This window comes from Oenanthe melanoleuca, chromosome 5, assembly GCF_029582105.1.
Source record: "Oenanthe melanoleuca isolate GR-GAL-2019-014 chromosome 5, OMel1.0, whole genome shotgun sequence".
Classification (NCBI taxonomy): domain Eukaryota; kingdom Metazoa; phylum Chordata; class Aves; order Passeriformes; family Muscicapidae; genus Oenanthe; species Oenanthe melanoleuca.
The window spans coordinates 27,294,843-27,307,168 of record NC_079339.1 but is presented as its reverse complement, the minus strand read 5'-3'; the positions used below and the strand labels follow the sequence as shown (position 1 = coordinate 27,307,168).

At 39.6% G+C, this 12,326-nt stretch overlaps 1 protein-coding gene across 2 annotated transcripts in view; it reads left to right on the top strand.

Moving 5' to 3' along the window:
* Positions 1 to 11,014, top strand: part of SIPA1L1 (signal induced proliferation associated 1 like 1) — a 200,891-nt gene extending 189,877 nt beyond the window's left edge. For both annotated transcript variants that reach the window (XM_056492556.1, XM_056492555.1), the window contains 5 exons: positions 1,925 to 2,168; positions 5,242 to 5,388; positions 7,486 to 7,600; positions 8,085 to 8,166; positions 8,910 to 11,014. In XM_056492556.1, the coding sequence (XP_056348531.1) occupies positions 1,925 to 2,168; positions 5,242 to 5,388; positions 7,486 to 7,600; positions 8,085 to 8,166; positions 8,910 to 9,053 (732 nt within the window). In that variant the 3' untranslated portion in view covers positions 9,054 to 11,014. The remainder of the gene's footprint in view (positions 1 to 1,924; positions 2,169 to 5,241; positions 5,389 to 7,485; positions 7,601 to 8,084; positions 8,167 to 8,909) is intronic.
* Positions 11,015 to 12,326: the final 1,312 nt, after the last annotated feature.

Here is a 12,326-nt window from a genome sequence, read left to right as displayed (position 1 = left end):
GAGGCCAGAGATTGAAAACCTTATTATTGGCAAGATAGGTTTTTCTTAGGTTTGTGATAGTTCTGAGGGGAACTGGGACATGGGTGATACAAACACCTCCTATTGGTTGTTTCGAGCGAGAGAATTGTTCTCATACCAAGATATCTTCCCAAGTTTGCTGTTTTTCTGCCATGGGGTTAGTGAATCAGTTCTTACCCTGATCCTTATTTCCTGGTTGCACTTTTGATATATTTTAGCAAGTTAAAAATGTTCTGTCACACCAATAAATTGCATCTTTAAAATTGCATTTTAAAAGTAACTTAATTCTGCCCACTGCATAACTTAGATTTCATCTTACAGAAAAAGTCCTAGAGCATATGAATTTTTGACACTTTAAAAGAAATTTTTAAAAAATAATTATAATGGCCTGCATTAATTCATTGCACCAAAAATCCTTCACCTTTCTGTCTATTGGCTGACAAAGGCTTTGTTTGCCAGTAGAATTTGTTCTAGGCTATGATTTTGTGTGTCTTGTGCATCTTTGTATTATCTCCCCAGCCTTCCTTATCGCCTTATCTTCCTTATCCTCTCTACTATTTGGGCATTGTATATTCTCAGACAAGTAACTTTCCCTTTTCCCTGCTCTGGTACCAGAACTTTTCATTAGCAGGAAAAAAAAAAAAAGGCAGTTCAGTCTCCCGTGTGCCACAGTAACAACTGAGTAGCAGGAGCTGTCATTTCTTTAGTGTTAATGGTTTATGCGGGTTCATACTGTGATGGGCAAGTCCTGAAGGAGGCATCACAGAGGGGAGGAATTGATAATGGAAAATTGGCATGAAAAATAGAAAGTTGGCTTCTTTATTTCCTTCTGATGATAGCAGGGTTTTGGAATTAATCTTAATAATTCTGATTCTTAATCATAAAACAAACATGTCCAGCAATGTTCTCATATTGACGTTTTTAAGAGGTGAGAGGATTCACAGATTGTCTTCCTGTGTACACTACCAACAGTTCCATGTTCTTCTCCCACCCTATAGTGTGGGATTTTGATCACAGGAATAGAATATTGTCTGTGGAACAATTTTTTCCTCTCTCCGAGAAGAGATGACTATTTTTATGTGCAAATTAGGAACTTTGTTTTTAATTATTCTTTTTGTTAAATACATTTGCTCCTTTTGTTTAAACTCTTATAGAGCAAATGAAGCTCTGCAAAAATTTTTCCATGAAAGTCTTTGGAGCAAATTTCAACCCAACTGTAAAGACATGCTATGCCTTAGAGATAGCTGTGTTGCTACAGGTTTCATGAAAATCAGTGTCTCTGGTGGAGGGAATGATCCTGGTAGCAGCTCTCTGGCACTGGCCTGAGAGTGCAAAACTCCTGGCTACCCCCAGCATTGCTTTCTCCTGTGTGGAGCAGGGAGGAAGCTGGGATGATGGTGAGGGTAAGACACAAGCTCTCTTATTTATGGGACTGCTTTCGATTCTAATACTTCTGAAGACCCACAGCAGTGGGGGTATTCCTAGTTGTTCAGTAACGGGAGACTTCTAATTAGTTGGCATTTGCTGGTGCTGTGTCTACAGGAAGGCAGCCAACCCCAGGCAATGGGAGAAGTCTTCTTTCTGCAGTACTCAGGCTCCTTCTGGATCTGTTTCTCTGCTACACATCAGCTCTGGAGTCAGCAAGAGCTGCCTGAGATTTCCGCTTCAGGAGAAGTTTGAAGGGTTTAAAAGTTAAAATGTGAGGCTGAAAAAAATCTATGTATGTTACCTAGATATAACCTCCTTAAAAGCCAATTCTGTCAGTTCTTTTTCCTGTCCACTCTGAAAAAACGCTATGTTAACACTTGGTTTCTTACTCTAAATAAGTTTTTTTAAAACTATTTCAAAAGTTTCCTTATTGATTATTTTTTCTCATTTCTTTTTATTTGTGTTTATGAATGTATAGTCACACACTCTGTCCTGTCAGTCTCCCTTTCCCAGCACTCCTACCACAAGGCGTGCCTTGCAAAGGACTTTGTCAGATGAGAGTATTTACAGTGGTCAGAGGGATCACTTCTTCACCTCGCGCGCCTCGCTCCTGGACCAAGCCATGCCAAACGATGTTCTGTTCACCAGCACCTACCCTTCTCTCCCAAAGTCGCTGCCATTACGGAGACCATCCTATACTTTGGGAATGAAATCACTACACGGTAAGTGGATTTCCCATTTTTCGACTTCCAGAGGAATCCTTCGGGGAATCATCTTGTGGCAAAATGTTTGTTACAGCAATTGGTAGTTCCATCTTGATTTTGCTCAGATGAGGGGAGTCCAGTCACATGACTGAAAATATTAAAAAAGACAGTATTTTAATTTTTTTTTTCCTCACTTCAGTGGGTGTAAGATGGGATGACTGTTCATGCATTTGCCTTGTGGAGGGACCACAGAAATTTGCCTCGCTGGTTGCAAGTTTCCATCATTTCTTCCAAGAGTCACCTAGATCAGTTGGACCAATGGACAAATAATGTATTTCTGGTTATCCACCAGAGAGAACTTCAGTTCTGCTGTCAGTTCCTTAATGTGGGATTATGGGAATAAAAGACAATTAGGAAAATGATACGAAAGTGGATAAATACTAGTGGACATTTGGATGTACATTACACCAGATACAGCTTTTATTGTGCCAACTGTTCAACTGTTTCTAAATTCATTTCCTTACCCTATTTATTTTACAGCACTTGAATTACTTATTTTAGTCACTCAGTTAACCAGAAAAGGTTATTTGTAAAGTGCTGTCACAAAGACACTCAGCTTTCCCCCATTAGTTTATTGAAAAGTCTCAATTTGATTATTTGATGACTTGTGTGTTGCTGCACGTGAATGTCCCAGTGAGAAACAGAATTTTGACAGGTTCCCACTGTACTTTATAACTGAGTGTGTTTTCCAGAAATAGAGGTGGATCTGAGGGTAGGATTCTGCAATGTTTTCTGAAGAAGTACATATCTGCTCTGATTTATTCATGTTTTAGTATGTTTCAAGAGGAAAATGCAAGGCTATCAATAGATTCAACTCACTGTAGTGGGCCCTAAGCAGAGTCTGCATTTAGCTACACAGGATGCATTTGACAGTGAAGGCTGATGAAGAAATCTATTTTAAATTCTTTTCATCTGACTGTGATCATCAGGCATCAGTTTTCAGTGTTGAACCTGACATTTTCATGAGCTGTTGTGTCTGTATAACGTGTTTCTTGCATAAGAGTTAGGAAACTGAGCTCTTTTCATTTTTTTTTTTTTTATATGCACTAAAATAACTTTGCAGACTTGGTTATGCTTGTAACTGGATGGAGGATTTGGCTTCTGAGGGCTTGGGGTCAGAAGATTAATGATGCCACCTGAGCACAAGTGGAAAGCAGCACTTTGTCTCTTTTCATTTAAATACTGTATTTTCCAAAAAGAAAACTACAAAACCTTTTATTGTCATGTTCTCTTCCACACTGAACTGATAACTCCTCCTAGCACATAACCTTTCTATCTCTGTCAACAAAACAAGGTGTTCCATTTTCTATTAAATGTAGGAGCTGCATGATAAAAGGACCAGCTATTTGATTGGCACACAGATTGTCTTCCCACACACACTTTGCTGAGAAAAGGATTAAGTAAGCTAGATATTTAGTACCACAAGTATTTGTTGGCTTCCAGTTATTCAAAATTCTTTAAATTCAAAGATTCCAGAACACATCCATTTTTTTAAAAGATGAAAAACAGTGAGCTAAAAATGTTTGTATTTACTCATCTGCCTTAACAATCCAAGTCACAGTTTTAAAACAGGTAGCTATTCAAATAGGTTTTTATCTAATTGAATGTATCTTTTCACTAATTTGAAATATTTTCATGTTAACAACCTCCAAAATAACTCTCGAGAGCTAAGACAAGAATCCTTAGTGTTAATATTGAGCCACAATTGCATTTACAAAAAGTAAATAGAGACACAAAAGAAATCCAGATTCCTGAGCAAAGAAGTGAATGCAGTGTAGATTTTCTGGTCACTGTTTCCTAGGCAGCAATATAATTTAGCTGAAGTTCTTATGAAATTATTTTAATTATTGAGGGGCAGGGGAAATACAACTCGTGGCATTCTGGGATTATATCCTGCCTGTCACACTGTCTTTCTATTCTGTATGATCCAAGCAGACTCTTCACTATAATCTTCTCAGCTGCTTCCTCCCAAGTGCTCAGTTCATCTTCTTACCCCTGCATCTCTCTCTTCTAATACTGCCTGCAAGGTTTTCAAAACTTGTTTACATCCTGACAGAGGGGATGAAAAAGGAAGTCGTTGCTGTTTCTGAGCTCACACATGGCACCAGGCATTGCACATTTTTTGATTGTCCAGCCAGTGAAGTGAAATAAAGTAGGTAATTCTTGGTTGACAGTTTGGTCTTGCCCTAATTAGTGATGAAAATCTAAGGGTTTCACTTTTGTTGTTTTAATTTGCACAAAAAATACAGGATTTTGAATCCTTCTTTCAAGCTTGCCAATGTTGGGGTTTTTTTCCATAGTGAGCCATGTAACAGCTTACAGCTGGGTGTGGCTTTTTTTTAGCAAAGGTCTGAAGGTTTCACTGAACTGCTGAGAGATGTGCAATGATCTGGAAGTAATTTTAAGGGTTTTCTTGTTCTGATTTGTCTTGGTAGCCTTAAGTTGGCTCCCATTGGTTTACAAGATTGTAAAGAGGAAGAAAAACCCCCCCCACAGTTTTGGGTTGGGTTGTTGTGGGGTTTTTTTTGTTTTGGTTTTTTTGTTTGTTTTTTTTTTTTTTTTTTTTTTTTTTTTTGTTTTGTTTTGTTTTGTTTTGTTTTTTGTTTGTTTGTTTGTTTTGTTTTTTGGGGTTTTTTTGTTTTGTTTTGTTTTTTACAGTAGCAAAAAATCAGAGATTGTAGAATCCCCAGCAAGCAGCAGAGGCCTCTAAAGTATCTTCAGCTTGTGCAGAGGCAGGAATTTTTGGGTAGAAGAGTATTCCACTCAGGCTCAGTGCTGTGGAATCAGAGATTGACTTTTGAAGCACTCAACTGCAAGGACTAAGGCAAGTTAGAAAGGAGCTGAATGTGCTGGCTTTATAAACCTGCCTTGTAAAAGGCTGTATCTGGTCAACTGCAGTAGATCAAACACTCTTCTGATTTTTGGTTCCAAAAGTGCTATGTCAGAAAAGTTAAGAATAGGGCATGCAGTATTAAGAAAGGAATTTTTGGGTGTTTGTATGGAGTTTATAATCTATTCTGCATCGCTCCAGGAGAGTTTTCTGCCTCAGACAGCTCCCTCACAGATATCCAGGAGCAAAGACGGCAGCCCATGCCAGACCCTGGTCTTATGCCATTGCCTGATTCTGCCTCTGATCTGGACTGGTCAAACTTGGTAGATGCTGCCAAAGCTTTTGAAGGTAAGTTTTCAGAATATAATACTTAGAAAGCTGGTCTTTGTGCACACTACATTAAGGACCGTGGGTTTTGTGGTTGTTTGGGTTTATTTTAATCCCAACTTTCGATTTTGTTGTTCTTAATTTTCTACTTAGTCTGAAGATTAAGCTCATTTAAAATACCAGCTCAAGTGTTAAGAGCCTGAAACTTGTATGTAATACTCAGAAACTATTTCTTCATACTGGAACTCCTCGGTGCTATGGTTTGGCCAAATCTTTGTGAAGCTGACCACTTTTCATTTCATGTAAAGCTGTTGCAGACAGCTGGTGTGGGAAAGGCACAAAAGTGCAAAAATAAAGTCATATAGTAGGAGGAAAGCACACTAATGATTGCTTGCTTACTGTGCCAGCAAGAAGTAAGTACATGTAGTGCAGCTGAAGTTTGCTACCAAGATAGTTTGGGAAATACACCTTATTGGTAAATACGTTTTCATTGTCTCTGCATACCCCAAAGACGTAGGTTTGCCTGTAAGTGTTGTTTCATCCTATGGCATTTTTCATCTCCATGACACTTGGTAAACTGAAGAGAACTGTAAACTGTCTAGATACATTTGAACTTAAAACTAAATGCAGTTTAGATGAAAGAGAATTTTTTACTAGAATTCAATGGAAAAGTCTTCTAGATGTGTGAAACAGAAGTGCCCATTCCTAATATCTGCATAAATGCTGTCCCACCTTCATGGAAGTGTTTTTTCACTCACCTTATTCACCATGGTTGGAAAAGGGTGTGAAGTACTTTGATTTCTTGGCTGTTCTCTGGTAGTAGCCATATATATCATTAACACAGTGCATGTCTCTGTGGGTGTTCAAGATGTGCTCCTGTCCTCTGCTCTGTTGCCACAGGAATTGTAGGAGCAGCTTGGCTCATATTTCTGCTGTGCAGTTTTGGGAAGAGTATTCAAAGTTAGACATGGTCCTCAGGAGGATATGAATTTGTAGTGATGGTTTTTTCATCACCACATATGGGTGAAACTCAGGTTTTAACACATTTCCCTGTGGCTGGCAATTTCTCTTGAAAGGATCTCTTGGTTTTTGGTGAGATTTATTTGACTGTCCTCATTAACCTGAATCCCTCACTTGGTAGGCCCCAGACTCACTTGTGTTTCTCTTCAGAAGTGTGAACACAGTCACTGTGGTCAAGATAACAAACTGACAGCTCAGATGATGAAAAGCTGGAGTAATGTGTTAGCTGGCAGCTTCATCTCACTGCTATAAAAATAGATTCAAATTTGACTTAGAGAAGGATCTCAATATAATTCCATTGGCCTTTGGTTCTCTAGTCTCTGACAGTTGGCAGTAGGGATTGACACATACCAAGGAACCTAAATTCTGATTTGTGATCCTGAACACCTCCTCTACACCTTTGGTGTCCTCAGCACAAGCTCCTGAAGTTGCAAGTCATGGTATCTGTACCAGCTGCCTGGATCCCTGAGCTACGCCAACCTGTAGTATAAAAATTTGCCAAACAGAAAAAGACAATTCTCTTCTGTTTCCAGTGAGAGCTGCTGAGGTTAATTTATTAAGCTAAAAGTCTTTATATTGCTGTTTGTCACACTACACGTGACAGTGATCTAGAGATGTGTAAGAACATTTGAACAGTTACAGAATGAGAAATACACAAGGCAGCAGAGGTTTCATGTTTCAATCTGAAAACATTTTCTAAGGCATAAGGAAAAAATTTCAGCTTCTGAAAAATGTCATTGGTCAAGTTGCACACAGTGAGCTTTTCTTTCCTCAAGATAAAGGCATTCTTTACAGAGCGAAGGAAGCTAAATATAGTTGCTAAGTTATTGGGTGGTATCATGCCATTGTAGCCAGGAAGATCAGCACAGTGCTGCTTGTGCAGTGCCAGTACTTCCTGAATCCAGTGCAGTGGCAAACCTGGTGCAAACACTTGCACTGCCAGTTAGCTTCTGTCAAGTGGACATTGGTATGTCATACCATCACTTCACCTTGCTTGAAAGACTGAAATTGCTGAGATGCAGCGGTGTAGCTGTTGTTCTGTGCATGAACAAATAATTATTGCTGCCATTGTTTTTCTCTGTACGTTTGCCTTCTCAGTTCAGCGAGCTTCATTCTTTGCTGCTGCTGATGAAAATCACAGACCTGTGAGCGCTGCTTCCAGCAGTGATCAGGCTGAGGACCAGCTTACTGCACAGATAAAGCCTTATACAGGGTAAGTAGATACACCAGATGACCAGGCTTTCCCAGCTACAAACCAAGGAAAAGGGTAGGGATGTCTTTATATGGAAGCCATCTCCAGGCTTCATGCAATAATTCTTCACAAGTTCTCATGAAGATGTAATTGGGAGGTTAAAATAAAAGAATTGTAAGTCCAGTTGAACCTTTTTGCAGGCTTTTTCTTGTCAGAGATGTGAATGAACCTGTCCAAAGCAATGGTAATTCAAGGCATTTACAGTGAGTTAAAGCAGAAAGAAGTTAAGTGATGGGATGAACCCAAGTAATCATGAGTTAAATTTGTTCTGTTGTTTAATGTGCTGCATGTGTTCCATGTACTCTATTATGTTCATTTTGTGACCTCTTGGTGCGTGCAAATGCATACCTTCATAAAGCCACTTGGTATAGACAAAGCTTCTAGCTACCCCATGTGAAGACAGTAAATCATATCAATACCTATTCTTGTTCCCTGCTTTCAACAGTAAAGAATCTCCTCCAACTCTCGCCTCTAAAGTGGACCAACTGGAAGGTTTGCTGAAGATGCTGCAAGAAGATTTAAGGAAGGTAAGCATTTCATCTGCAGAAGGATTTGTAAGATGTATTTAGTGCTTGGTGATGCTAATAACTGTGTAATGCTGCTTTGCCATGCCTGAGCCTGTGACAGTCTCATCCTTGTATGAGAAAAAGACATTTCTTTGCTACTTTTCTCAGGCTTCTAATTATGCATGGCTGGGATGGGGTGTCTGAATTTGTAGGCGTTTGATTCCTCTGCTTAAATTAGGAGGGTGATTCACAGTACCTCCACTCCTAATTCAGGTGACACTGCAAAAAGTTTGAAGTTAGTCCATAAAAATGTATCCTGCTGATGAAAAGCTGACAGTGTTATCTAAACCTGTAATTTCTGCAATGGAAACTTCCTGTATTGTTTTAATGCCTACTTGGTCCAAGAAGGATCTGCTGTAATGAGATGAAGTCTCACTGGGAAAGTGCAGGAAGATTCCCTGCCCTTTACTTACTTAACCATCAGCACCTGTACATACAGAACAGGTCATGGCCAATTTTATTGGACCACCTGGGGAGCCAGCTTCTGTACTAGGATCTAATACAAAGAAATCCTGTTCATGCAATTAAAATGTGGGCAAGGAAATGTCACTAATGTCCCTTGGATATAAACCTGTGTGTTACTGCACATAAAATCCTTAAAAAGAATGAGACTTATGCTCTCTTAAGAGATTCTTGCTGCTCTAGGTAGATAGAAGCATCACCTAAAATTTCCACTAAGATCTGTATTTTTCCTTATGCCTAAGGAAAAAGAGGACAAGGCCAGCCTTCAGGCTGAAGTGCAACATTTGCGGGAAGACAACTTGAGGTTACAGGAGGAATCCCAGAATGCAACCGAAAAGCTGAAGAAATTCACCGAATGGGTTTTCAACACAATTGATATGAACTGAGAACGGTGTATGGGGAAGGAAAATATCTGTTATGAATATTATTACTGGGACTTAAGCTTTAATGCCACCTTAATTATGACATGTGAAAGTATAGTCAGAGCAATTCCCTGTTCTTCATCCTCCAATAACCCTTTTTTGCATCTCTGCGCGCACTCAGAACAATTGCAGATCAACAATCAATGTCTGCCTTTTGTAGAAAAAACAAAGTAAATAATTTTAAAAAGGTAAAATAAAAAAATAAAAGTTTAACTGCTAAAATGTGAATGTCTATTTTTTGCACATTGTCTCTTTATCTGTTATGTACAAAATTATTTGGAGGCCAGGATCAGGCCTGCTGTTCCATCTGCCTCTGTTTCCATTAATTCCTTTTTCTCTGTTTCAGGTAATCTGCTTTTCCTTGCAGCTTTGGCAAATATTATGACATCTAGAAAATTAGAAAGAAATGTTTACTTTACTGCTCTTCTAACATTGTTTTCTGAAGTATGCCACAGACAAGGGGATGTAATGCAATGTTTTAGGTGTCTCCTTAGCAATCTGCGCTTGGTTACTAGTGTTACCTTCCCATACATTGCAGAGAGCGTGTCCATAGTGTATGGTACAGTACAGCCAGCATCACAGCTTAGAGAGAGACTAGAGAGGTGAGCCATGGGTGAGGCATATTATCACACATCTATTGCATTAGCATTTCTGCTGGCCTTTGTTTCCTGTGGAAACAATGGCTGCAAGTACCTTTACAAACTGCAAAATTAGGCATGCTGCAATTCATACCACATCAGGCAGGCTGAGACATAAGCGATCCAGCAACAGTACTCAATTGAGTACAGCCCCCTTCCTTTCCAGGGGAGTCTGTTGCTTGCATATGTGCAGGAGACTTAAGCTGAAGTTGTAAAGAGATTAAGGTTTGGTTTTTTCTTTTTCCCCCCTGAAATGTCACTATAAAAAACCACAAAAACCATCACTGTGTACCTGCCCTCCCATTCTGTTTCCCTGGTTTTCTCAAATCACAGATTTGAGAAAAGTTTATTCAAGTTGTGTTTTATTGCATGAGACATCTTATAAATCCTTTACTATGGAAGATAGAGGAATATGTAAAGGGGAATTAGAGAAGTGCATTTTTCAAAGCATTGGGACAGGATTGGAGCTCTGAAATCCCCAGTCCCCAGTGAAGTTGTCTCGCACGAGATTTCCCAAACTGCATCATGCCAGCAAAGTTGATTTCTTGTTCTTTGAAGGAACAGCTAACTTGCCACAACGTGTTACCTCTACAGAAAATACCTTTTAGGTGTCAAAATGCAGCTTCTAAGCACTGCAGTCTGCACAGGCATTGAACTGTGCAGTGTGCTGAGAAACCTTTTCTACTCCCTTCTGAGGGTATAGTTACTACCTTAGTAAATATTGCCTTCCATAAAGTGCAGTGTATTTGGGGGTTAATTTTGAGAGCATCCTCTCACTCCCTTTTATCACGTTCTCAAATACACAGATTAAAATCACAGTAGAGTCTTGTCACAGACTTCCATGCTCTCTTCAAATCCCTTTTTCACGCTCTTTAATCTTGCTGCACACAAGTACACACTACACTTCAACCTCAAACTTCATTTGTGATGCTAATCCCCATGGAGTTCTTCTCTAATGTTTTGTCATGGAAATGGATCTCTTTGGAACTATTTCTGGAGTGCTTTTGTAAAGGTTTAGAATGTCTTGGGTTTTTTAATGACTTGTATGAAGGAGATTTATATAATGCCTGATATTATTTGTAAATGGGAAATATTGCTAACATCTCTGAGCATCCTGAAGTCTTGCTTTTATTCTCTTTTAAGTTTGGTTTTGTTTTATTTTATTTCAAAAAATATTTTGGGACTTGGGGCAGACTATTTATTAGAGTTTTGCAACAGAGTTCTTCTTGTATGATGCCACTGAAGGCTACTTGTAAAATTCTGACAATAAAACTCATTTTAAAGGTTCTTCTAAACAATTTTCTGATTTTGTTGGATTTGTTAAGACTTTCTTTCCGCTTTCTTCTTGTACCACTTTTTTCAGTGCTTATTGATACAGGAGTTCCATTCTCCATTAGATTCCTAATTTTTATCCCTTTGAAGGCCGTTACTTGTATGCAAAAAAGCACTCCATCCCTTGACTTTTTACTTGTATTATTGCACAAATGGATTTTCTTCCCCCATTTACAAGGGCTTGCCACCTTTAAGTTACTCCAGGCTTCACCAGAGTGATGTAAAGGTAAGGCAGTGGTTTTTTATAGTTTATCAGGATTTTAGAACTTACTTGGACTGAAGCTAATTTAGGTGAAAACCAAACTGTCCTGGCTCATCTGCCCAAGGAGACAGACCTCTCTGTCCCAGAGCCAAACCTGGGAGCATGCAACATCAGGTTTTAGGTTTGGGAGGGTGGGGCAGATAATGGGTTGTTTTTTTTTTTCCCAGATCTCCATCTTTCACTTGGGAGATGACCTTCGAAGTGTTTTGAACAGATTTTTTTCTGTCCCACCAGATCAGCATTCCTCACAGCTCAAAAATGTGGAACTAGGTCAGTCTGTGGGAAAGTGTCTTCCAGTTCACTGAATAAATCCCTATGAGGCATGTGGGGAAAGAAAATTCATCTATTTCTAGCAGTGAAGTTACCACAGCAAGAGAGCTCTGAAGCAGCAAGAGCAAATAGAAGCATCTAATGAAAAATAGAGGTTGAATCTTGGAAAGAAAACTAGATGCTGTCTTACCATTGGCAATTGGATTCTGGTAGCTGAGTTGAAGGAGAAAGCTTCCTTCGGGTCAAGGAGTTGCCTGTCCGTATTCATAATGAATTCATGCTAGAGGTTCCCATGCTCCACCACACAGCACTAAGTCAGCCTAGATTAGGGCAGGATCCAACTTGCAGGCAACTCCTTGCAGCTGGAGCAGTGACTGGCCTCAGCAGAAGGTGGGTGGCTGTGGGAGCAGTGTGGGTAATGAGGGCCACCTTCCTGTTTCACCTGTTTCTCCCACAGAATAATGTTTTATGTTTCTGGAAACAATTTAGTATTCTTCATCTACGTTCCAACAGCAAAGGTGCTGGTTCCCTGTGACAGTTTTTTTGATAGCTGGATGTGGCTGGTACAGCAGCAGCAATCTGTCTTCTCTCAAAATCCCCCAATCCAGGGTGTGGGGATGTCACCACAGAGGGGCTGCAGCTTGCATGATGGATAATACACTTCTCAGAAGTGGTGCTGGGCACGGGTGACAGGTCAGAGGGTGGTGACCAGGTGTGGTAAGGGCTGAGCTGTGA